Source organism: Saccoglossus kowalevskii, chromosome 9 (assembly GCF_978046115.1).
Source record: "Saccoglossus kowalevskii chromosome 9, keSacKowa6.1, whole genome shotgun sequence".
NCBI classification, from domain to species: Eukaryota; Metazoa; Hemichordata; class Enteropneusta; family Harrimaniidae; genus Saccoglossus; species Saccoglossus kowalevskii.
The window spans coordinates 1414716-1439546 of record NC_140649.1 but is presented as its reverse complement, the minus strand read 5'-3'; the positions used below and the strand labels follow the sequence as shown (position 1 = coordinate 1439546).

Below are 24831 nucleotides of genomic sequence, written 5' to 3'. Positions count from 1 at the left end.
CATGTTGAATCGCACAAGATTGGCAAAATCTTCATTGCAACTAACAGTTCAATGCTCACAACATAAAAAATACGAATATAATCATAGGCAACCTGCTATTTTATAATGAATAAATAGATCGAGACAGGGAAATTCCCCCCCCCCCCCCCCGAGTTGTGAATATTTCGGAAATCGCTAAACAAGCAAAAGACCGGAAAACGATTTACCGGTACTTGAAAACTATGTCCTCATGAATTAATCGTTCCTGTACAATATTTTGACAGGGTATACAATTCACAAACTAGTTTCGTAGATTACAGACAATTGTTTGCTTTTTTTGGTTTTTCACAAGAATATAAAGCTGGCAATCATCATAATATTCACGTCCGTACGTCACGGAATGTACACCAATCGTGCCCCAATAAACTGGAAAACTTACCTTTGCAAACATGCACGTCTCTTATGCCGCCTTCTTGAAGTTCTTGAAATCAAACAAGGTTACTAGTTCTTCTAGTAACTAGTGAATGAGACCACTGAGCCGAACAGAATACATGTATAAACAGTACTATAATAAATTGCACGCAATGGAGAAATCACGTGCCTGCCGTAATAACAGCAGCATTACTCACAGATCTAATCTACTGTAAAATATTTTATTTCAGCTGGAATATTATCATTCGCTGAAAAAGACTTTTTCTGGGTGTTTTGTATTGAATTTAGTTGACTGTAAAATATAGGAAAAAAGGTATATTCGCTGGATTTTATTTTAACTAAAACATTCCTCCAGCGAAAATAGCAAAAAAATGTTGCAAGCGAAAATAAAGTATTTTACAGTAATTAATTTATTCTGAGCATGCGCAGACGTTTTGTCAATGTTGCTGGGAGAGGTAATTTTTGATGAAAAGTGAAAAAGACCCACTTGGGATTTTCAGATCTGGAAAAAAAATTATGTGCATACTCGGAGGAGACTTGTTCATCAACCTGCCAAGTTTCACTGATATCTGCTGTAGAATTTCTGAGAAAATGTTGGAGACGGAAAAAGGAATATGGAAAACGGAAAATGGACATTTGACATAACCTGAATTATAAGTCCCCTTTTCAGGCTGCGCCTGAACGGGGACTAAAAAGTTGAACATAATCAGTCAAAGCAAATCAGAGATATGGATCTAGAATCCCATTCATTAAAACAAAATGGCCGCCAGTCAGCCATTTTGAATCCGATCTGAAAAATAAAATTGTTTGCATCAAGGTCCCATAATGTCTAATGTATATACTAAGTTTGAACAAAATCCATCTGTAAACAGCCGAGAAATGCTTGATTATGATGATTTTTTAGCACAAAAATGGCCACCATTCCGCCATCTGGAATCAGATCGTGAAACAAATTGACCTGCATATGTATAATATCATGTATGGTGTATGTGTGAAGTTTGATTATGATTATGATTCGTCCAGGCATTTCTAAGATACACACGCGCACGCACAAGGGTCAAACATAAGTTCTCGTTTTCGGACTGCGTCTGAACAGAGACTAAAAACAATCCCTGCAACTGTAAGATTTAATCTTTGTATGCACACAATGACAGATAAAACCTAAAACACAAGTTTTTGAAATATAACTGTTTATTGACTGATTTCAATGCAGAATCTAACACAAGTGACCCCAACAAGTGAGGATATTTTTTATTGCTGTTTAAGTTTTAAAATTACAAAAATACTTACATTGCCATCTGCCAGATTTACCACTTTTTCTAGAATTCCCTTTGACATTTCTTGTAAACCTTTCAAGTAATCAAGTACCATTTTCTCATCAACATCCTTTTGACTAGAGACCCGGAACCAGTCGCTGGCAATGATACTCATACAAACTGCTAATTCCTTTGTGTCTGTATCTCCTGGTTTCTCAGAGTGTTTTTCCAGCACAGCGAGGGACTTAGAAATCTCTTCATTAAATTCAAAGCTGAGGGATACAAATATTTTATTAAGTAATATGTTCATTTCTCAAGATTCAAAATCACAAGCTTTCATTTTCATTATAACATTTAAGTGCATTTTTTAAAATTCCTATGATTTTAAGTTTGGATCAAAAATACCAACATTGCTCAAACTTTTTGAAATGATGGCCAAAATGAGCAAACATAAAATTTGGACTACTTTATGGACACAAATTTCCAATGGTTGTAAGAAGGTCAAAATTTTCTACCACATATGTTTAGTCAAGATGGTGCCCTGCCAACGAAATGTAAAAGCCTTAACATTTTCAAAATATAAGAAGATATGAGACTTTTGTAAAGAAAGGAAAATTACCTCTCTTCTATTTCTTCAATGTTAGGTGTATTTTTCTTGTCCTTTGTCACTCCTATAGTTGTGACTGGCTCTTCCCTTCCATGAGCTGCAAGTTCAGAAACAGAAGCTACCTTGCCTTCTGTCTCACACACTTTAACAACTTTCCCTAGTCTTCCATCATACGATCCTTCCTGTGAGGTGTCTGAGTCAGAACTTTCAGAGGTATCAGAAGTATCTGAATCGGAGTCACTAGAACTACTGCTGGATGTTGATTCATCATCACTAAAAGAAAACTCAACAATTAGTGTTTGTTTCTGAACAACTTGTCAAAAGCAAAATACAAATCAAAGTGTCATGGATTAATTACCAATAAAGAGTAATCTATCCACCAAGTTTTAAGAAAAAAAAAAAAAAAAAAAACAGGCTCCCAAATCCGGCATGTTAAAATATGTAATTTTAATGTTTAAGTCCGCATTGGATAAAATGGAAACTTACATTTTGGGTCATTTCAGGAAGATAACGTTTCATTAACAGCCATGTCTGGATCAATTTTAATCAAACTTAGCAGTTACATTACTAATAATGGGTTACTGAGGTTCATAATTATTTTCTCGATATGATTCAAACTGGCTGACTGGTGGCCATTTTATTTTTTTACAAGTTTTCCATCAGTTTCTTAGCTAAACTTATATAGACTTTGTTTGAACTTGGTACAAAAGCATGTTTGGTTTATTTATTAGAATATTTTTTGAATAAGTTTTATTGTTCTGGTCTTCAGTATATAGGTTTCAGTGTATTGGTGTTGAATACATATACCCATATAATGGGTTTTAATTTGATAAAAACGTGTCATTACATAAAATAGTCCCTGTAAGTTAAATAGTAAACAAAATTGAAATGAGTCAGCCATTTTGAATCAAAACATGAAACAATTACAATTATGTAATTTTGATTTCAATCAGTCAATGTACATGTATGTCAGAGACACGTATCTAACACAGCATTTGCATTTAGCCATTTTTAATATAATCTGAAATAAACATGGTCCTGTTATACCTGGTATATATGTTCAATGTATGTACCAAGATAATATCATTTATAACCAAGATCTGGATCCAGAATGACAGAAATGGTTGATTTTGATGAATTTTTACCATTAAATTGGCCACCATTTGACCATCTTGAACAAATATATGTGCATATGTGTGACAAGATGTATGTATCTATAAACTTTGAACATGACTGGACAAACCATATAAGAGATACGGCTCTGGAATAGAAACCAATCTGAGAAACAAGATGATGTGCACCATGTCTTATGTATGTATGTACCAAATCTGAACAAAGTCTGTCCATACACAACGGAGATCTGACTAAAGAATGGCAGAAATGCTTGATTTTGATGAATTTTAAGCATAAAAGTGGTCACCATTCGACCATCTTGAATCAGATTGTGAAACAAATAGATGTGCATAAATTATGTATCCAAAGATGTATGTGTAAGTTTGAATGAGGTTCAAGATAGAGGTGACACACAGAGGTCAATCCATAAGTCCCTGTTTTCGACTGCGTTCAAATGAGGACTAATAACCACCATGAAGCAAGTTATAAACAGAAAGAATATTTTGTACTATGAAAAATGTAATGAGAGATCATCAAAATGAATCACAGTAGAATATGAGTTAGTGGAGCAGACAAAGTAAATACTTACGCCAAATTACCATTGACACCAACAAAAGCTATTTCTTTCCGAATTTTGCTTGGTTTGACTTCTTTTTTACTATTACGTTTTATACACGTTTTCAGCAATTCTTGTTGAGAAGGACTTGAGTCTAAAGAGAACAGATGTTTTCATATGTTTACTGTACAAATGCCAAACACCTATTACTAGAGTAATAAAAATGCTGACACTACATTGTGGTTGTGAAGAAATTGTCTTCATAGAAATGGGTAAGATTAAAGTAACTAGGCATGGTCTGAAAATACAGGCTACAATCATATAGTGATTCTGATAACAAAATAAACACCTCAATTTGTCTTTACTGTAATGTGCAGTCGGAAGTTAAATCAAAGTTGTCAACCACACGATATACTCATCTTTTTGCATTGACCAAGGCGTCATTTTCTTCTCAGATCTGATTTCTTAGGTTTATCTTAGGTTAATTAATTTGTGATTTTTCTGTTCACTTTGCAGATTGTGTGTAAGGTACAGACAGAACGACTTCCGTAAAAATTGAGTGATTTGATTTTGAACTTGAATTTCTTTCCCTTTTTAATGGATCAATGAGTAAATATTGACCATACAAAAGGGATTATGGCATCGAAATTCAAATTGACCATAATTAAATGTCTATAATGTGCTATGTTTAACACCAATATGACCTTTGTTTGTCCTGTTTGTATGTCCCATTTCACACATAACATGAGATCTCGCAGCACACAGTAACACAATTGTAACATAACTGAGAATATCTCCACCCTAGAAAACTATATCATCTATGGACTTCTACCAAACACAATCAAACACTAATTTTGACTACAGTTCACTACAATGTCACTCATTAAACAGTTTTAAATGTCTGTAAAGCCTAAAAAAAAGTTTTGCTTATTCTCCCATTGATAAGATGATACATGTTCAATACACTCACTTCATCAAAAGAAAAATTAAAAAAAAATTAAAGTGCCTGTGAAATGGCTGCTATTTTCACGCCTAAAATTATCAATTGATACATAAATATTATTAATTTTTATGTTTCTAAGCATGAATTATTTTTTTAAGTGAAAAAATGTGTTTTAAACTCAGTCTACGGCAACTTTATTTTTGTGTATTTTAAAACAAGGCTCCTCATTAGCTTCTCATTTGCATACAGAAATTCCCCTTGTGACGTCAGAAGGGGAAGTCGCATGGCAGCTTGCATTGCCGATACGTGTAAATAAGGCAAATTTATTGTGCAGTTTTCTCATCTTTGACTAAATTGTCACTTATGTACTTGTTCGTTGAGGAAGAATGGACCATAATGAACACATAGTATCAATTTTTGTTGCATGAGTTAAGATGCGAAATATGTCCGTTCTGGTGTAGCTGGTCACCGTGATCGTCACCGACACCAGCGCATGTTTGTACACTGTCGCTGAACAAAATAGAATTTGACGTCAGAATTATCTCGTTATTTAGCAGGTTACTAGGCACGTCACTACACTGTTTTATTTCATCGATCGTCTGAGTAAAACTTTCAAAATTAAAATAAAAGAGAACATATTCTGACATTCTAAACATTAGACTATAGTGATCAATATAAAATAATTAAAATCAAAGAAAGCTTAGAAAGAACTCCCGTGTGCTGAGAGTATTGAAGACACATTAAAAATTAATTCAAAATTACTTGTACATGAGATATTGATAGAAAAGCTGAAAACTAATTATGTACATCAGGTAACTAATATGAACAGAACAGAACAAAAAAATTATGAATTATTATGCTAATTAGAGAATTAATATGAACAAATTTTAACCCAAAATTAATCAGGCCTGTCTATTGTCCTAGAGCATTTATGTACCAAATTTTATTCAAATGTGATGATCAGTAATTGAGATATCAGTGTTAATTAATTATGTTAATTAGGAGATTAATAAGCATAAATATTTACCAAAAACTAATTGGGTTTCTGCATAGTTCTCTTTAAAAGTTTCATTAAAATCCAATTTGTGGTTCTTTATATATCAGTGGAACATTATGCAAATTAGGTAATTAATATCCAATTAAAACTAATTAGGTCTCTGCATAATCCTAGAAGATCTATGTAGCAAGTCTCATTGAAATATGATTACTACTTGATATATCAAAAGCTGGAAATTAATTAATTATGCAAATTAGATAATTAATATATACTGATATTAGCCTAAAACTATCAGGTCTGTGCAGTGTCCTATGATGTCTATGTACCAAGTGTCATTGAAATGTGATGATTAGTACTTGAAATATCAAAAGCTGAAAATTAATTAATTATGCAAATTAGGTAATTAATATGTACTCGTATTACCTTAAAAACTATCAGGTCTGTGCAGTGTCCTATGACATCCATGTACCAAATTTCATTGAAATGTGATGATTACTACTTGAAATATCAAAAGCTGAAAATTAATTAATTATGCTAATTAGGTAATTAATATGTACTCGTATTACCCTAAAAACTTTCAGGTCTGTGCAGTGTCCTATGACATCTATGTACCAAGTGTCATTGAAATGTGATGATTAGTACTTGAAATATCAAAAGCTGAAAATTAATTAATTATGCTAATTAGGTAATTAATATCTACTGATATTACCCTAAAAACTTTCAGGTTTGTGCAGTGTCCTATGACATCTATGTACCAAGTTTTATTGAAATGTGATGATTAGTACTTGAGATATCAGTGGAAAAGCCAAAAATTGATTAATCATTATGCAAATTAGGTAATTAATATTGCACAGATTTTTACCCAAAACTAATCAAATCTGCGCATTAGTTTGGAGCATCTGTGTGCCAAGTTTCATCAAAATCCAATGAGTGGTTCTTTAGATATCAGTGGAACAGTCATGAAACAGCCAAAAATCAGCTAATTATCATGCAAATTAGGTAATTAATATGCATGGATTTTTACCAAAACCTAATCAAATCTGCGCATTGGTCCAGAGCATCTATGCACCAAGTTTCATCAAAAACTGATGTATGGTTCTTGAGATATCAGTGGAACAGACGGACACACATACACACACACATACACACACACAGACAAACTAACTGCAAAGACTCCCTTTTTGTGCTTCGCACACGGGAGTCAAAAACGACAAATCACAGTTACTAAATAAATGACAGCCGCATGGAAATAAATTGACTTTTTGTTGAAATAGGTGAACGCGTCGGGTCACGACGAGGGCAAGTGCGTTAAAAGCGGCGTTTAATTGGATAACAAAAATAATCGAGATCGACACACATACAGATAAATTCAGAGTGGATTCGAGTTAGCGTGATCCATGGCGTCATTGCCATAATTATAACATCACATTAAAACTTCATTTGGTGTAAACACATCGACCAAGCCCGAATTCTTATTTCATAAATTATTACGCAGATCAAGCTGCAAGCATGGAGGTAAAAAAAGAACAGAGGTGTGAATTCGACATTCAACACCAATCACCAAACAATTCAGAAACTTTCAGCCTTCGAAAATGAAAACAATTAGAAGTGTGTAAGGGCTGTGTAATTTCCTGTTTGTCCGACGCTTCGTTTTCGTGTCATTGTCAAAATTATTGCTACCTTTTACCTAAAAGGGACTAAACGATAAAACGATAATCACGATCGCAAAAAAAGTCAACTCATTTGAAACACTTGCCGGACGTCTCTCTCTCTCTTCTAAAATCCGCCTCGGTGATCATGGGCTGGTCCGGAATCTATTTCTTTCAAAAGTGTTGCGCCAGGTTTACGTTAAGTGGCTTTCGTCCACTGATGTCGCACCTTCGGATCGATTAGAAACGTGTGAATACATACACTATGACTATACGTTTCACTGCAACTGCCCACAACACAACACAACAACTAAAAACTCTCTCTCAAAAAAAAATTAAATAGACAAAAAAAAAGAAGATAAAACGCCGACCGAAAAATGTATATCGTTTAAAACTAAACTGAATGACCAGTGTTATTACGGCTCGAGGGTATGACTTCCTCTCACATATTTGTCATTTGGTGGCGCACTTTCGGCGAGAGTCGGAAATCCGGAAACAGTCGACCGTTTCAGGATAAGTAGGCGTGGCTACAACACGAGAAATATCCCAAATTTACTTGGATACGAGTAATCATTTTCAGCAAAAAAATCAATAACTGCCCATTTCAGTGGGACACAGATCTAAAATGGAAAATGTGAGGGTGGGCATTGCACAGGCACTTTAAGCAAAACCATTTTTTGAGTGATGACTTACCCAATAATGCATGTCTGTTTTCAAATCCATTATGATCATTATATCCTTCAATCGACTCATAATCACTCTGTTTACGTTCACTGTTCACACCATTCCCTGAGATGACTACATTTTGATGTGATGAAGCAGTTGAACGAACATCTGTTGTCTTGATGACATTCTCTGTTACCATGGTAACATTCCTGTTCTCCATCAGGGCACCAGCAGTCAAAGGTTGCATAGTTAAATGAGGTACCTTCCTAGGGGAGGGCATCTGAACCGTTCCAACTGCAACCTTTTGGTGAGTGGCAATATTATTTGTGATGTTTTGTGGTATTTGTGTGACAACATTCTGTTTGCTGGTAGAGATGGAATTCACATTATCAGCACTAGTCTCCACTGTTTGGGCAGTAGATGATGAAGCATTATTTTTACTCAGAGTTTCTTCTAGACCAACACCTACACTAACAGTGTGTACTGCATCAGTTATTGTGCTGGTCGTTTTCATGTCCACGGACTTACCTCCCACACCTGTATTTATCAGATTAATTCGTTCTGTTTCAGTTGACAATGTTCGTACTGCTATCTGATCAGTTTCCATGCCTACTGATGTCATAGCTGTCTTTTCTCCTATACCTATATCTGCTGTCTGTACACAATTAGTCTCTGTTGCTAAAGTTCGTTTTTCAACAACATCAGTCAAAGTTCCAGTTGTCAACATAAAAACTGACCTCTCCCCAACACCGGTATTTGTTGTCTTGATACAATCAGTCTCAGTCGATGATGACTTCAATGCTACTTTATCTGTTGTCATGCCAACAGATAACAGTGAAACAAACTTTTCTCCAACACCAGTACTGACGGTTTTAACATGATCAGTCACCATTCCAGTATTTTTAACAGGTGTAATATCAGTTGACATTCCGGTTGACAAATAAACATGACTTTTTCCGACACCAACTGATACAGTTTTAACCTTTTCAGTTTCTGTTGCTGAAGTCATAACAGCAATTGCATCAGTGCACGTTGATGCAGAAGATAACACAGTATTATTTCCGACTCCAGTTGACGTTGTTTTGATCTGGTTTGTTTCTGTTGTTTGATTTTTAACAGGTATTTTGAAAGCATCAACTGATGCATGAATAACGTTTATTTTCTCTGTGGCAGTATTCACTGAATTTGTTTGTAATTTTTCACTGCCGACTCCAACTGTTGAAGTACGTACATTACCACTGCCAACACCTGAGCTAATGTGAATAACTGGCACTGTGCCTGAACCAACATTCCTGAGTGCCACTTCTTCTAGTCCTGAGGCAGTGGTAACCATGGATACTGGTCTGGTTTCAATGGCATCATTCTTAACATTATTGTCTCCAACGGCTGTGTTGACTTTAACAGTCTGGTCAGTTTCCATAGCAACATTGGCCATAGTGATGACATCAGTACTGACTGATGCATCATTGAAAGTAACGTTTCCATCGCCAACGGCAACTGATCTATATTGGTCCATAAAAACTGCACAATCAACAGCAGCATCTGCCATCTTGAGAGTGTCGCACCGATCGCAAAGACGGTCAGTTATGGTACAGTCTCCAACTGCCTGATTAACAAAATTGAAAACTTGGCACTTGTCACAGAGCACGTCGTTTACAGCCCCGATTCCAACACCAATATGTCTTTGCGGTGGCTTTTTGCAAACGTTACAAATAGCATCAGTAATTTGTTGATCACCGACTGCTTTATTGACACAGTTCATCATAGCACACTTATAGCAAAGTATATCATGGACACTACATGATCCAGCACCAATAGTCCTGGTTGATTTAGTCTGAATGCAAGACATGCACAAACTATCAGATACAGTACAGTTTCCAACTCCAATTGTTCTGCTTTTCATGTTAGTACATCGATCACAGATTGAATCCTTGATGCTACACACTCCTACTGCTATAGTCCTGTTTTTTTTAGTAGCACATTTATCACAAACATCTGTTGTCTTGGACTCCCCAACAGCAACACTCTTAAAATCTCTCACAGTATCAAGTGACTTTTCAGTAACACCAACATTAAAATATTCCTTAAAGTCAGTTTTCTGACCTCGTTCTTGTATATCCTTCCAGTTCGTCATTACATCATTACTTAGTATATTGGTTGTCATAGCAATGTCCTGATGAGTGCCAGTGTCCTTGGTTACTCTACAAGGAGTGTTTGTAGCAATGCTGATTCTAATCCAGTCAGTTTCCGTATGTTTATCATTCATGTTTTTGATATTAGCAGACACACCTTTACTTTTACCTGGTAATTTGGGCAGAGTATTGGCACCGACATCTTTAGTATTTCTTTCTGTAATGGTAGCAACAGATTGATAAATACAAGGTGTGGTATTTGTAGCTTTTGCACAGGTCAAAACCACCAGCGGATTAATTCCTGTATTGACGTAATTGTTAACAGTGCCAGTACCAACACCACAATCATTGAATAGTTTATCCGGCTTACTTATTTCTATGGTATTCATAGCAGTGTGTCTAACAGGACGTGGTGGTTTCCTGATCTGCCGATAGTCCAGTCGCTTGGAAGCAACTTCTGTATTCACAGCTTTCACATGTTGTGAAATGCGATCTGTGTTTGTCCACATGTCATTTGTACACTTTTTTTCAGTTATATCCTTATGTGTCAAATCTGTGTTAACTGCGTGTTCATCCATGGTTGCTATGACAACCATAGTAGACTTGTCTTTTCGTAATGGGGGAGTAGTATTGGTTGCCTGTGTCACATTGGATATCTTTACTTCAATAGCTTTGTCTCTAGTCACCTTGGGCTTTGTGTTGGTTCCCACAGTGGAATGTCTTTTTACTTTATCCACTGTGGACGACCCCACATTTCTTTGTTTCGGCTTTATTTCTTCTCGTATATCCCCATCCCCGATTCCAATGCTCTGAGTATTTTTATTCCTACATTTATCACACTCCACTTTGTTGACGTTAATAAATCCAACCCCAGTATCACACATCACCTTAGCAATTGCTGGTGCCACAAATTGGGCTTTATGTTGAGTTTGTATTTCTCTCATACTTTTAACAGTTGTGGATACAACACTTTGTTTAGTGGTCAAAACATCACTGGTATTATTAGCATTTGCATTAATATTAACTTGTACACCTACGGACTCATAGTCTTTTTTTAAATCAGATAATATAATATCAGCCTGAGTTGAAGCTACTTTTGATTGACAGTTGATTGCCTTGGCAACTTTTGACATTGACGACTGTTCATTGTTCACATTGTAAAGATCATCAATTGTTTTCTGTTGCCGATTTTTCCGAGATTTGACTTGCATTGTAAGAAGTCTCTTCTCCTCTTTAAGTACATTAATTTTCACATGTAAAACTGGTATTGCTTTAACTTGTTCCTCAAGTTCCCTCAGCCGTTGTAAACTTAGTGCCATCTGGTCCCGGATATGAGATAGAGTCGACTGGCTCTGGCTTGATGATGGTGTTGAGGATCCAGATGGCGCTGGGCTATAACGAGAAGGGTGCAGGAATGATCCCAGATTGGAAGCAATCTGTTGAGAAGTGACTCCATTTATGGACTGTATAGTATGAATTGGAGAGAACTGACTTGAGCTGCTAGATGATAAAGAACTAGCCGAACCACTATGGGTGTGGCTGAGAGTAAGACTAAGTGGGGAGATGGTGGTGGTTGATGATCCTGGTGGATTAGAAGATGATGAACTGAAGTATGAAGGCACTGATGGTACAATAGGAAGGCTTTGTTTACGCGGATATCTTCCATAGTCACTGTCCACATCACACAAACCAACATCCCCAGGAAATGCTGGAAGACTTTGGGTGTCTGATGATACATCTACATCAGGATCAAATACTTCTCTGAAAGCCCTTGGTGGTTCACAAGCAAAATTTCCATCACTAGAAAACTTTTGTAGTTGGTTGGCAAAGTGGCTGTACGCAAGTGCAAATGTCTCATCGTCAGTTGCAGGATAAATATCTGATTCTGAGTCAGAAGAGGAATACAATCTGGATCTGCCAATTCCAGGCAATGAGGAAGATCTCACAGGAATAGATGGTGGAATCCGTCCACTTGGAGACGGTGTCTGAGTACGCCGGGTTCTTGTACGAGATCTTCGGAAACTGCGGATCTTAGCTAGATTTGCCCCGCTGGTAATATTGTCACAGAATTTCAAGAAATCTAGATCTATGTGGTATCCATATGGACAGCAATCGCATCTTTCAGTATTGGTGGCTGATGGAGGCGGTAGCGTGGAGGCACCATCTGGTCTGTTTTCAGAATCTATATCGAAATAAAATATATAATTAAATGTAAACTGTTGTAACCTTCTACACAGCAAATGCAGTCACGCTGCCAAACCTTTGAAAATTGTATCGATTTCTAGACTGTGTAAACTCAACTCATTCATGCAAATATGGTTGGATTAAGCTACATGTGAATATAGCTAACCAATTGGTGAGCCACAGTCACCAGCTAATAGAGACTTTATCTGCAGGTGTGTGTACATAAAAGTTATTACAAGTACATTCAATAATGTAACCAGTGTTGGGCATTCCGAATCATTGACCTTGAACATAAGGATCAGTGGATATTTGAGCTATTAAGCTTCCAAATATTAGGTAGGACATTATAATATTTGAATCAAAAAATAATCTGTAAATATCTGTACAACAACAATTCTGTTGAAACCATATCAGTAAAATCCTATATGCTTGGTATTGGTATCCTAGACTACTGTCTCTAATGTGTAATTTGGATATTGCCATGATGTTCTGAGCAGTCATTAGAAATCATGGGACTTCATCATCTCCTATAACACTAGCTTGAAAAATTGTAAAATGCCCGAAAGTTTTGAATTTCTAATTAGAGTTTATAATATCAGATATGTCTTGTGTGAATATACCCTTTTTGTCAACAAAAAAATTATTTAAATCTGATGTTATTTATTGTTCACATCTAATTCAGCTGATTTTACAGCAAAAGTACCGAAATTAAAACCAAGTGAAAAAATAATGCATTTACAGTAGACAATTTACCGTGCATAAGAATCCTTTTATAGACTCGACCATTGGGTCTGCCTGTACTATCTGCCATTCTTAGTGACCATATATAGTGTACAATTCACACTGTACATAATGATACTTGGTGACTGCTTAGTTACTCAGCTTTATAGTTCTGAAATGACAAAGTTGACACAGGTAGGTTACTTCTATGCATCCAATACCACTGGGAAAATAAACTGGAATTTAGTTTAAAATTAAACAGTGCAACTGAGACAAAATCCACCACATGACAGAACAATACACTGTACATAGATAAATACTTGATATAAGGTAATTACAAAAAATTACCCTTAATGATTAGTGTAAAATAAAGCTGATTTATTGAATTAAAGATGATATATAGTAGAGATAATTTTGTAATAGTTATCTTAAAATACTCAAAATAGTTAGATATTTTGAGGTTCTTTGGTGGCTTATGATTATGCTATGAAACAAGACCTCGCTCGGACAGCAAAACAATTTTAAAAAATAACATGTATATCTTTCAAGCAATGGAAAATGTATGAACAAACAAATCCTCCTAAATTTGTTAAAAATTGTCTACATTTTTCATATTACTGTCATCCCTTCCCAAATATGACCAATTGGTAGAGATGTTATGGTGATGTTGACAGAAAGTGAGACGCTAGTAAAATGACCACATACTGTAAATTGGTTATAATTCCAGTTTTGACAGAAAAAGCACCTCACATGTTAGACTGACCACTGTGTAAATCCATATTTTAGGTTAAGTAGGTTGCAAAACTGCTATACAGAACCAATTGAATATTACACAGAACACACACACACAGACAGAAAAACAAGAGACATCTGCCACAGCCGGAAGGATTACAGGAGTAGGCGTAGTTGAGATGTATGTAAACAGTAGACACAGCTTGGTTCCACCAATACACTATTTTATTACAAATGATTTGTAAAACAATCAATGAATATGATATACTTTCAAAATTGTTAATTTCTAGGTCCTAGAAGATTAGTATAGTTATTAGTTTTTTCACTGTTTTTCAAACAACATGCGACTACTATTAGCCAACAATGTTTATGAAAGGTTTTAAGCTTAATCATGTCCTTTAAAATATAAATGAAATGTTTAATTAATACCTCAGTGTTCATAGAAAATCATGTGTAAATTGTTAGCTACATACATGAGTTGAACATTAGTGTCACATGGGAACAATAAAATGATAAAGTTGTATGTTTTTTGTCCACAATCCTAGAGAATATTTCACATAGCATTCAATCGATACAATATACATGTACATATAATCATTTTGTAACAAACTACTTTCGCATTTTTTTTTTAATTGTGAAAATTTTAGTCATACAAGATTAAACACACTTATGCACTGTTCACAAACAATTACTAGATATTGATAAGACTTGTCTGACAACAGTCAACACCAATTCTTCAATATTTATGTTCAACACCCTACAGCTTAACCAAGTGCTATTATGTCCTAATACACACATGTCAGCAATTCTCTTTTACATCAGCCAAGTACTATAAGAGGAATGCACTTTAATTCAAGCTATTTCATACAAAGAATGGGGCTTTCAACTAAAGTACAGTAACAATTTACATAGGCAATGCCACTAACAAATTCTTAACATATTTATGTTACTAAGAGCTGACTATATATGAAAATATTACCCAGCATTCAACTCTGTTCTGACAAGCTGAATGATGATTACCACCACATCAATCAATATACACATTATCAGCAAAATATGAATTTATTACAATCTCATTACATTTGAATTCTAAATATCATGAATTTATTACAATCTCATTACATTTGAATTCAAAATATCATGGATTTATTACAATCTCATTACATTTGAATTCAAAATACATTTGTATCATGGATTTATTACAATCTCATTACATTTAAATTCTAAATATCATGAATTTATTACAATCTCATTACATTTGAATTCAAAATATCATGGATTTATTACAATCTCATTACATTTGAATTCTAAATATCATGGATTTATTACAATCTCATTACATTTGAATTCTAAATATCATGAATTTATTACAATCTCATTACATTTGAATTCTAAATACTTCCACAGTATCATGAATTTATTACAATCTCATTACATTTGAATTCTAAATATCATGAATTTATTACAATCTCATTACATTTGAATTCTAAATACTTCCACAGTATCATGAATTTATTACAATCTCATTACATTTGAATTCTAAATACTTCTACAGTATCATGAATTTATTACAATCTCATTACATTTGAATTCTAAATACATTTGTATCATGGATTTATTACAATCTCATTACATTTGAATTCTAAATATCATGAATTTATTACAATCTCATTACATTTGAATTCTAAATACTTCCACAGTATCATGAATTTATTACAATCTCATTACATTTGAATTCTAAATACTTCTACAGTATCATGAATTTATTACAATCTCGTTACATTTGAATTCTAAATATCATGAATTTATTACAATCTCGTTACATTTGAATTCTAAATATCATGAATTTATTACAATCTCATTACATTTGAATTCTAAATACTTCCACAGTATCATGAATTTATTACAATCTCATTACATTTGAATTCTAAATACATTTGTATCATGGATTTATTACAATCTCATTACATTTGAATTCTAAATACTTCCACAGTATCATGAATTTATTACAATATCATTACATTTGAATTCTAAATACTTCCACAGTATCATGAATTTATTACAATCTCATTACATTTGAATTCTAAATATTGCGGACATCAGGAATGACATTACATTTCCTTTAAATCTAATACAATTAAAAGTAGGAATAAGAAATCATATCAGAATACAAAGTCAGCTAATGTAACAAATGTAATATTTTGGCTTGCTTTTTAGGTTGTTTTCAGTCATTTCGAAAAAAAATAGGTGAATCCCAACGAAGAAGGACTCAAAAAGTAGTCTTTTCTGTCCACTGTAACTGATTGGGCGTAATTGCTGTTTTTTTAATACATTTGACGGCATGCGTCTATCAAAACATACATGATGTGACTAGACATGGCATGCATCTATCAAAACATACATGATGTGACTAGACATGGCATGCGTCTATCAAAACATACATGATGTGACTAGACATGGCATGCGTCTATCAAAACATACATGATGTGACTAGACATGGCATGCGTCTATCAAAACATACATGATGTGACTAGACATGGCATGCATCTATCAAAACATATGTGACTAGACATGGCATGCATCTATCAAAACATACATGATGTGACTAGACATGGCATGCATCTATCAAAACATACATGATGTGACTAGACATGGCATGCATCTATCAAAACATACATGATGTGACTAGACATGGCATGCGTCTATCAAAACATACATGATGTGACTAGACATGGCATGCGTCTATCAAAACATACATGATGTGACTAGACATGGCATGCATCTATCAAAACATACATGATGTGACTAGACATGGCATGCGTCTATCAAAACATACATGATGTGACTAGACATGGCATGCATCTATCAAAACATACATGATGTGACTAGACATGGCATGCATCTATCAAAACATACATGATGTGACCAGACATGGCATGCGTCTATCAAAACATACATGATGTGACTAGACATGGCATGCATCTATCAAAACATACATGATGTGACTAGACATGGCATGCGTCTATCAAAACATACATGATGTGACTAGACATGGCATGCGTCTATCAAAACATGATGTGACTAGACATGGCATGCATCTATCAAAACATATGTGACTAGACATGGCATGCGTCTATCAAAACATACATGATGTGACTAGACATGGCATGCATCTATCAAAACATACATGATGTGACTAGACATGGCATGCGTCTATCAAAACATACATGATGTGACTAGACATGGCATGCGTCTATCAAAACATACATGATGTGACTAGACATGGCATGCGTCTATCAAAGCATACATGATGTGACTAGACATGGCATGCGTCTATCAAAACATACATGATGTGACTAGACATGGCATGCATCTATCAAAACATACATGATGTGACCAGACATGGCATGCATCTATCAAAACATACATGATGTGACTAGACATGGCATGCGTCTATCAAAACATACATGATGTGACTAGACATGGCATGCGTCTATCAAAACATAAATGATGTGACTAGACATGGCATGCATCTATCAAAACATACATGATGTGACTAGACATGGCATGCATCTATCAAAACATACATGATGTGACTAGACATGGCATGCGTCTATCAAAACATACATGATGTGACTAGACATGGCATGCATCTATCAAAACATAAATGATGTGACTAGACATGGCATGCGTCTATCAAAACATACATGATGTGACCAGACATGGCATGCGTCTATCAAAACATACATGATGTGACTAGACATGGCATGCATCTATCAAAACATACATGATGTGACTAGACATGGCATGCATCTATCAAAACATACATGATGTGACTAGACATGGCATGCGTCTATCAAAACATACATGATGTGACTAGACATGGCATGCATCTATCAAAACATAAATGATGTGACTAGACATGGCATGCGTCTATCAAAACATACATGATGTGACCAGACATGGCATGCGTCTATCAAAACATACATGATGTGACTAGACATGGCATGCATCTATCAAAACATACATGATGTGACTAGACATGGCATGCATCTATCAAAACATACATGATGTGACTAGACATGGCATGCGTCTATCAAAACATACATGATGTGACTAGACATGGCATGCGTCTATCAAAACATACATGATGTGACTAGACATGGCATGCGTCTATCAAAACATACATGATGTGACTAGACATGGCATGCGTCTATCAAAACATACATGATGTGACTAGACATGGCATGCGTCTATCAAAACATACATGATGTGACCAGACATGGCATGCGTCTATCAAAACATACATGTGACTAGACATGGCATGCATCTATCAAAACATACATGATGTGACTAGACATGGCATGCATCTATCAAAACATACATGATGTGACAAGACATGGCATGCGTCTATCAAAACATACATGATGTGACAAGACATGGCATGCGTCTATCAAAACATACATGATGTGACTAGACATGGCATGCGTCTATCAAAACATACATGATGTGACTAGACATGGCATGCATCTATCAAAACATACATGATGTGACTAGACATGGCATGCATCTATCAAAACATACATGATGTGACTAGACATGGCATGCGTCTATCAAAACATACATGATGTGACTAGACATGGCATGCATCTATCAAAACATACATGATGTGACTAGACATGGCATGCATCTATCAAAACATACATGATGTGACTAGACATGGCATGCGTCTATCAAAACATACATGATGTGACTAGACATGGCATACGTCTATCAAAACATACATGATGTGACTAGACATGGCATGCGTCTATCAAAACATACATGATGTGACCAGACATGGCATGCGTCTATCAAAACATACATAATGTAACTAGACATGGCATGCGTCTATCAAAACATACATAATGCAACTAGACATGGCATGCGTCTATCAAAACATACATGATGTGACTAGACATGGCATGCGTCTATCAAAACATACATGATGTGACTAGACATGGCATGCGTCTATCAAAATTATACCAAATTATAGTGTCATAATTCATAATTCCTTTGAGTTTTTTTTTAACTTGTTCTGTGGACGTGACTTTGTTATGAACACCTGCATACATGTACACCTAGCTGTGCTGTTCTGTTTTGCAAGCAATGTTACCTCCAAATCAATCTACTGGCTTTCTGAAGCAACATTGCTTGCAACACAGCTGTATTGTCAGCCAATTAGCTGACAATATTGCTGGTTAGGTATACAAAACAATTTCGTGGCCACAATAAATTTCCCTAAATGACTTTTTTTTTAATGATATGCTGTTGTAACCCTGTTGTTTTGATACACAATCCTACAGTTGTTTACAGAAGGTCACTCTGTTGGTCTTTGATTTGATCTACTGCCAACAGAATTGGTGATCACATTGAATTGGCGATCACATTGAATTGGCGATCCCACTAAATTAGCGATCACATTAAATTAGCGATCCCACTGAATTGGCAATCACACTGAATTGGCAATCACACTGAATTGGCAATCACACTGAATTAGCGATCTCGCTGAATTAGCGATCCCACTGAATTAGAGATCACATTGAATTAGCGATCTCGCTGAATTAGCGATCCCACTGAATTAGAGATCACATTGAATTAGCGATCCCACTGAATTAGCGATCCCACTGAATTAGAGATCACATTGAATTGGCAATCACACTGAATTAGCGATCTCGCTGAATTAGCGATCCCACTGAATTAGAGATCACATTGAATTAGCGATCCCACTGAATTAGCGATCCCACTGAATTAGAGATCACATTGAATTAGCGATCCCACTGAATTAGCGATCCCACTGAATTAGAGATCACATTGAATTGGCAATCACACTGAATTAGCGATCTCGCTGAATTAGCGATCCCACTGAATTAGAGATCACATTGAATTAGCGATCCCACTGAATTAGCGATCCCACTGAATTAGAGATCACATTGAATTAGCGATCCCACTGAATTAGCGATCCCACTGAATTAGAGATCACATTGAATTGGCAATCACACTGAATTAGCGATCTCGCTGAATTAGCGATCCCACTGAATTAGAGATCACATTGAATTAGCGATCTCGCTGAATTAGCGATCCCACTGAATTAGAGATCACATTGAATTAGCGATCCCACTGAATTAGCGATCCCACTGAATTAGAGATCACATTGAATTGGCAATCACACTGAATTAGCGATCTCGCTGAATTAGCGATCCCACTGAATTAGAGATCACATTGAATTAGCGATCCCACTGAATTAGAGATCACATTGAATTAGAGATCACATTGAATTAGCGATCTCGCTGAATTAGCAATCCCACTGAATTAGAGATCACATTGAATTAGCGATCCCACTGAATTAGCGATCCCACTGAATTAGAGATCACATTGAATTAGCGATCCCACTGAATTAGCGATCCCACTGAATTAGCGATCTCGCTGAATTAGCAATCCCACTGAATTAGCGATCCCACTGAATTAGCGATCTCGCTGAATTAGCGATCCCACTGAATTAGAGATCACATTGAATTAGCGATCACACAGAATTAGAGATCACACAGAATTAGAGATCACACAGAATTGGCAATCCCATTGAATAGAGATCACTGAATTGGTGATCACATCAAATTGGCGATCACACTAAATTAGAGATCACACTGAATTAGAGATCACACTGAATTAAATGAAATAAGCTCAGTAGATGGACCATATTGTTTGTAATAAATGACAACCACTCACATAAATCACAAAATTACAGAGCTCCACGGGACAGAAAACAGAGATGAATTTTTAAAATTCTTCAGTAGAGAAACAGTGTGATACTTTCTGCTCAAGTAAATGCACAGTGGATACACATGAAAACACTATTACAAGTTTTGGGAATAATGTTCTCCAAATACTACAAATATTGAATAATCTCTACTCTATTTTTAAGTTTGTGTAATACTGTTTAATACAGATTGAATCAATGAGGAACTGGAAAAGAACTCACCATAAATGATTCAAGTTAAATTTGACCTTGTAATAACCAACCATCACAATATATGATATCTCAAAATAGTTTATTTAGAGCTACCATGACCTTGTGACCTCTGCTTATCAATATCCATATTTAATTGGTTGATTCCACAGAGATCAGGTACTGGTCAATGTATTTTAAAGGAATGGAATTAATAAATAGCATGCTTAATTTTTTTATTACTGCCTTGATAAGAAATCACATAATAAATATGGATATAACAATAATTATAATAAAAAATAGCATATGATGTATGTGTCAATTATGAATGAAAATGGTTCTTAAGCCTTGAAGATATAGTAGTACGGTCAAAAAAGCAAGATGAGAATAGTAACTTAGAGACCTTTAGGGGGTTGCACTGATGACTTCACACAAACAAAACATAAACAGGCTTTCATGCTCAATGCAAATATTCAAACATGTTTGCTAAAATCTTCACAATGACCTTAATACCTCAATGTAAAAGAAAGCAATGAACTATAGCATATACATCCATTGGCTGAAAGTAGTCATCTCATTTGTAATAGTTTCACAGCAAATTAGCAAGAGTTTTATAAATTGTTCTATTTTGATCACAGATACCAGCATTACATAAATTAGCCACTATTATTATTGGATGCTAAGATTCCAATAAGATGACAAGACAGATTGTTATAGCATGCATGCATGAATACACGTACCACATGTGTGGATCATGTGACTTTTGACCCAACTTAAAACTAAAGTACACAAATTAGAAGAAATGTCAGGTCAAACAATTTAATAAATCATTTTACTCAAAGTAGAAATGTGCATGTATCTTGTAGAATATTGGAATTAGTAAGAAATATCCTAATCTTAAATTTATGAAAACCTTCACAATAACAATCACTGTTAATAAATTATTTACTATGAAGATATACACATGTATATTTATACAGTATGTTAAATCTTGTTCAATGCACTGACAGCATAATATCCACATTATGTTTATTACTGTTATTAAAATTAACTAGTGACTTTCAACAAGGAATTTATATGATACACTAAATTTCCCGTTTCAAAACCTGACTTGTGTTCCCAAGCCTTTTTTTCCCTCATACTGTAAAATACTTTATTTTAGCTGGAATCAGTTTTTGCTGAAAAGACTTTTTGGGGTGTTTTGTATGAAATTTATTTTTGACGAGTTGAATGTAAAATATAGGGAAAAAGGTATATTCACTGGGTTTTATTTTTACTGAATCATTACTTAAGCGAAAATTAATTACAGTAAACTGTCCTAGGACAATGTATGACTGTTGTCATAAATGATTAGTTGTGCACACTGCACAGACACCACATGGTTAGAATATAAACTAACATATCATTTAAAGGTACATTACCACTTTGTAATATATACAGAATACTCCCAACTGAAGGTTATGGTTTCCAATCACTGAATCAAACATACTGTAAACTATATTATGAGAAACAGATTTTCATAAATTTTACATATTTAACAATTTTTTGGGACCCTACAATGCAAAGTGTCACACAAAAATTTGTATCATTGAAAATTAAGTGGTGTACAGTAATTCACATAGTTGTAATCACTGAAGGTCACTTCACTTTATTAAAGAAAGCTCTAAATTCTGGTGGATAAGACTTCTCATAAACTTTACAGCAGACCATACTAAAAGCATCTTTTCAGTCCTTTCATGCCATCTACTTTTCTACACCAATTTTATAAAATATTCCATAAATATGTGATCTAACCATATAAGCATAAAGCATGCTCTATTTTTTTCATCGAATTCAGAGAACATTACTTGATGTTAGCTGGAAAGGAAATACAATCGCTATGGCAATATGTGTAGTAATTAGTGACCCTGAATGACATGGCTCACATCAACTGAGCTCTTTATGCAAAAATGTACATTGTGCAGGAGAATGGTATTTATATGGAATGACCTAAAAACACTGCAGTGGGAAAATGATACATAAAAACATTGAGTTGGTTACTGAAACACAAACCACATTCTGTCACTGAGAAGAAACCAACGTGATCAGAAATAGAAATTACTATCAATATAACTAATAATGGATAAACAAAGCCAATTAATTCTGAAAATGCAATATGTTAAGGACACATTACAGACAGCTGACATGATACTATATATATATGTATCTAGATAAAACTGTTTATAAAGCAATTAACAAAACCACATTTTAGTTTTAAAAAAACGCCCACCTTATTTTTGGATTCAATAATGCAATGACAGGACATGTGAACTTTAGTCACAACAAAACATTAACCTTTGCAACATGTCAGGACCATATTGGGCGTCAAATAAATTAAGCTCAGCTGGATCTGTTACAATTTAATATCACCCCCCAAACTCTAGAAAGGAGGTCAGTTCATTTGACTAAAGTATATAACAGTGTCTTATTGAGTGTTTCCAATAGAACAAATACTGATAGACTAGAGTGTGTAGCAGTGTTTTATTAAGTGTTTCCAATAGAACAAATACTGATAGACTAGTGTGCAGCAGTGTCTTATTAAATGATTCCAATAGAACAAGTACTGACTGACTAGAGTGTGTAGCAGTGTCTTATTAAGTGTTTTCAATAGAACAAATACTGACAGATTAGAGTGTGTAGCAGTGTCTTATTAAGTGTTTCCAATAGAACAAATACTGATAGACTAGAGTGTGTAGCAGTGTCTTATTAAGTGTTTTAATAGAACAAATACTGATAGACCAGAGTGTGTAGCAGTGTCTTATTAAGTGTTTCCAATAGAACAAATACTGATAGACTAGAGTGTGTAGCAGTGTCTTATTAAGTGTTTTAATAGAACAAATACTGGTAGACCAGAGTGTGTAGCAGTGTCTTATTAAGTGTTTTAATAGAACAAGTACTGACAGACTAGAGTGTGCAGCAGTGTCTTATTAAGTGTTTCCAATAGAACAAGTAATGACAGATTAGAGTGTGTAGCAGTGTCTTATTAAGTGTTTCCAATAGAACAAATACTGATAGACTAGAGTGTGTAGCAGTGTCTTATTAAGTGTTTCCAATAGAACAAATACTGATAGACTAGAGTGTGTAGCAGTACGTGTCTTATTAAGTGTTTCCAATAGAACAAGTACTGACAGACTAGAGTGTGTAGCAGTGTCTTATTAAGTGTTTCCAATAGAACAAATACTGATAGACTAGAGTGTGTAGCAGTGTCTTATTAAGTGTTTCCAATAGAACAAATACTGATAGACTAGAGTGTGTAGCAGTACGTGTCTTATTAAGTGTTTCCAATAGAACAAGTACTGACAGACTAGAGTGTGCAGCAGTGTCTTATTAAGTGTTTCCAATAGAACAAGTAATGACAGACTAGAGTGTGCAGCAGTGTCTTATTAAGTGTTTCCAATAGAACAAATACTGACAGACTAGAGTGTGTAGCAGTGTCTTATTAAGTGTTTCCAATAGAACAAATACTGATAGACTAGAGTGTGTAGCAGTGTCTTATTAAGTGTTTCCAATAGAACAAATACTGATAGACTAGAGTGTGTAGCAGTGTCTTATTAAGTGTTTCCAATAGAACAAATACTGATAGACTAGAGTGTGTAGCAGTGTCTTATTAAGTGTTTCCAATAGAACAAATACTGATAGACTAGAGTGTGTAGCAGTGTCTTATTAAGTGTTTTCAATAGAACAAATACTGATAGACTAGAGTGTGTAGCAGTGTCTTATTAAGTGTTTCCAATAGAACAAATACTGATAGACTAGAGTGTGTAGCAGTGTCTTATTAAGTGTTTCCAATAGAACAAATACTGATAGACTAGAGTATATAACAGTGTTTTATTAAGTGTTT

General features: G+C 34.9%; 1 protein-coding gene across 4 annotated transcripts in view; it reads right to left on the bottom strand.

Annotated features, from left to right (window-relative positions):
- Positions 1-24831, bottom strand: part of LOC100376657 (uncharacterized) — a 140774-nt gene that overhangs the window by 18503 nt on the left and 97440 nt on the right. For all 4 annotated transcript variants that reach the window (XM_085503032.1, XM_085503031.1, XM_085503034.1 and 1 more), the window contains exons 3-7: positions 13268-13406; positions 8226-12512; positions 3977-4097; positions 2287-2547; positions 1702-1939 (exon numbers count right to left, since the gene is read on the bottom strand). In XM_085503032.1, the coding sequence (XP_085359158.1) occupies positions 1702-1939; positions 2287-2547; positions 3977-4097; positions 8226-12512; positions 13268-13325 (4965 nt within the window). In that variant the 5' untranslated portion in view covers positions 13326-13406. The remainder of the gene's footprint in view (positions 1-1701; positions 1940-2286; positions 2548-3976; positions 4098-8225; positions 12513-13267; positions 13407-24831) is intronic.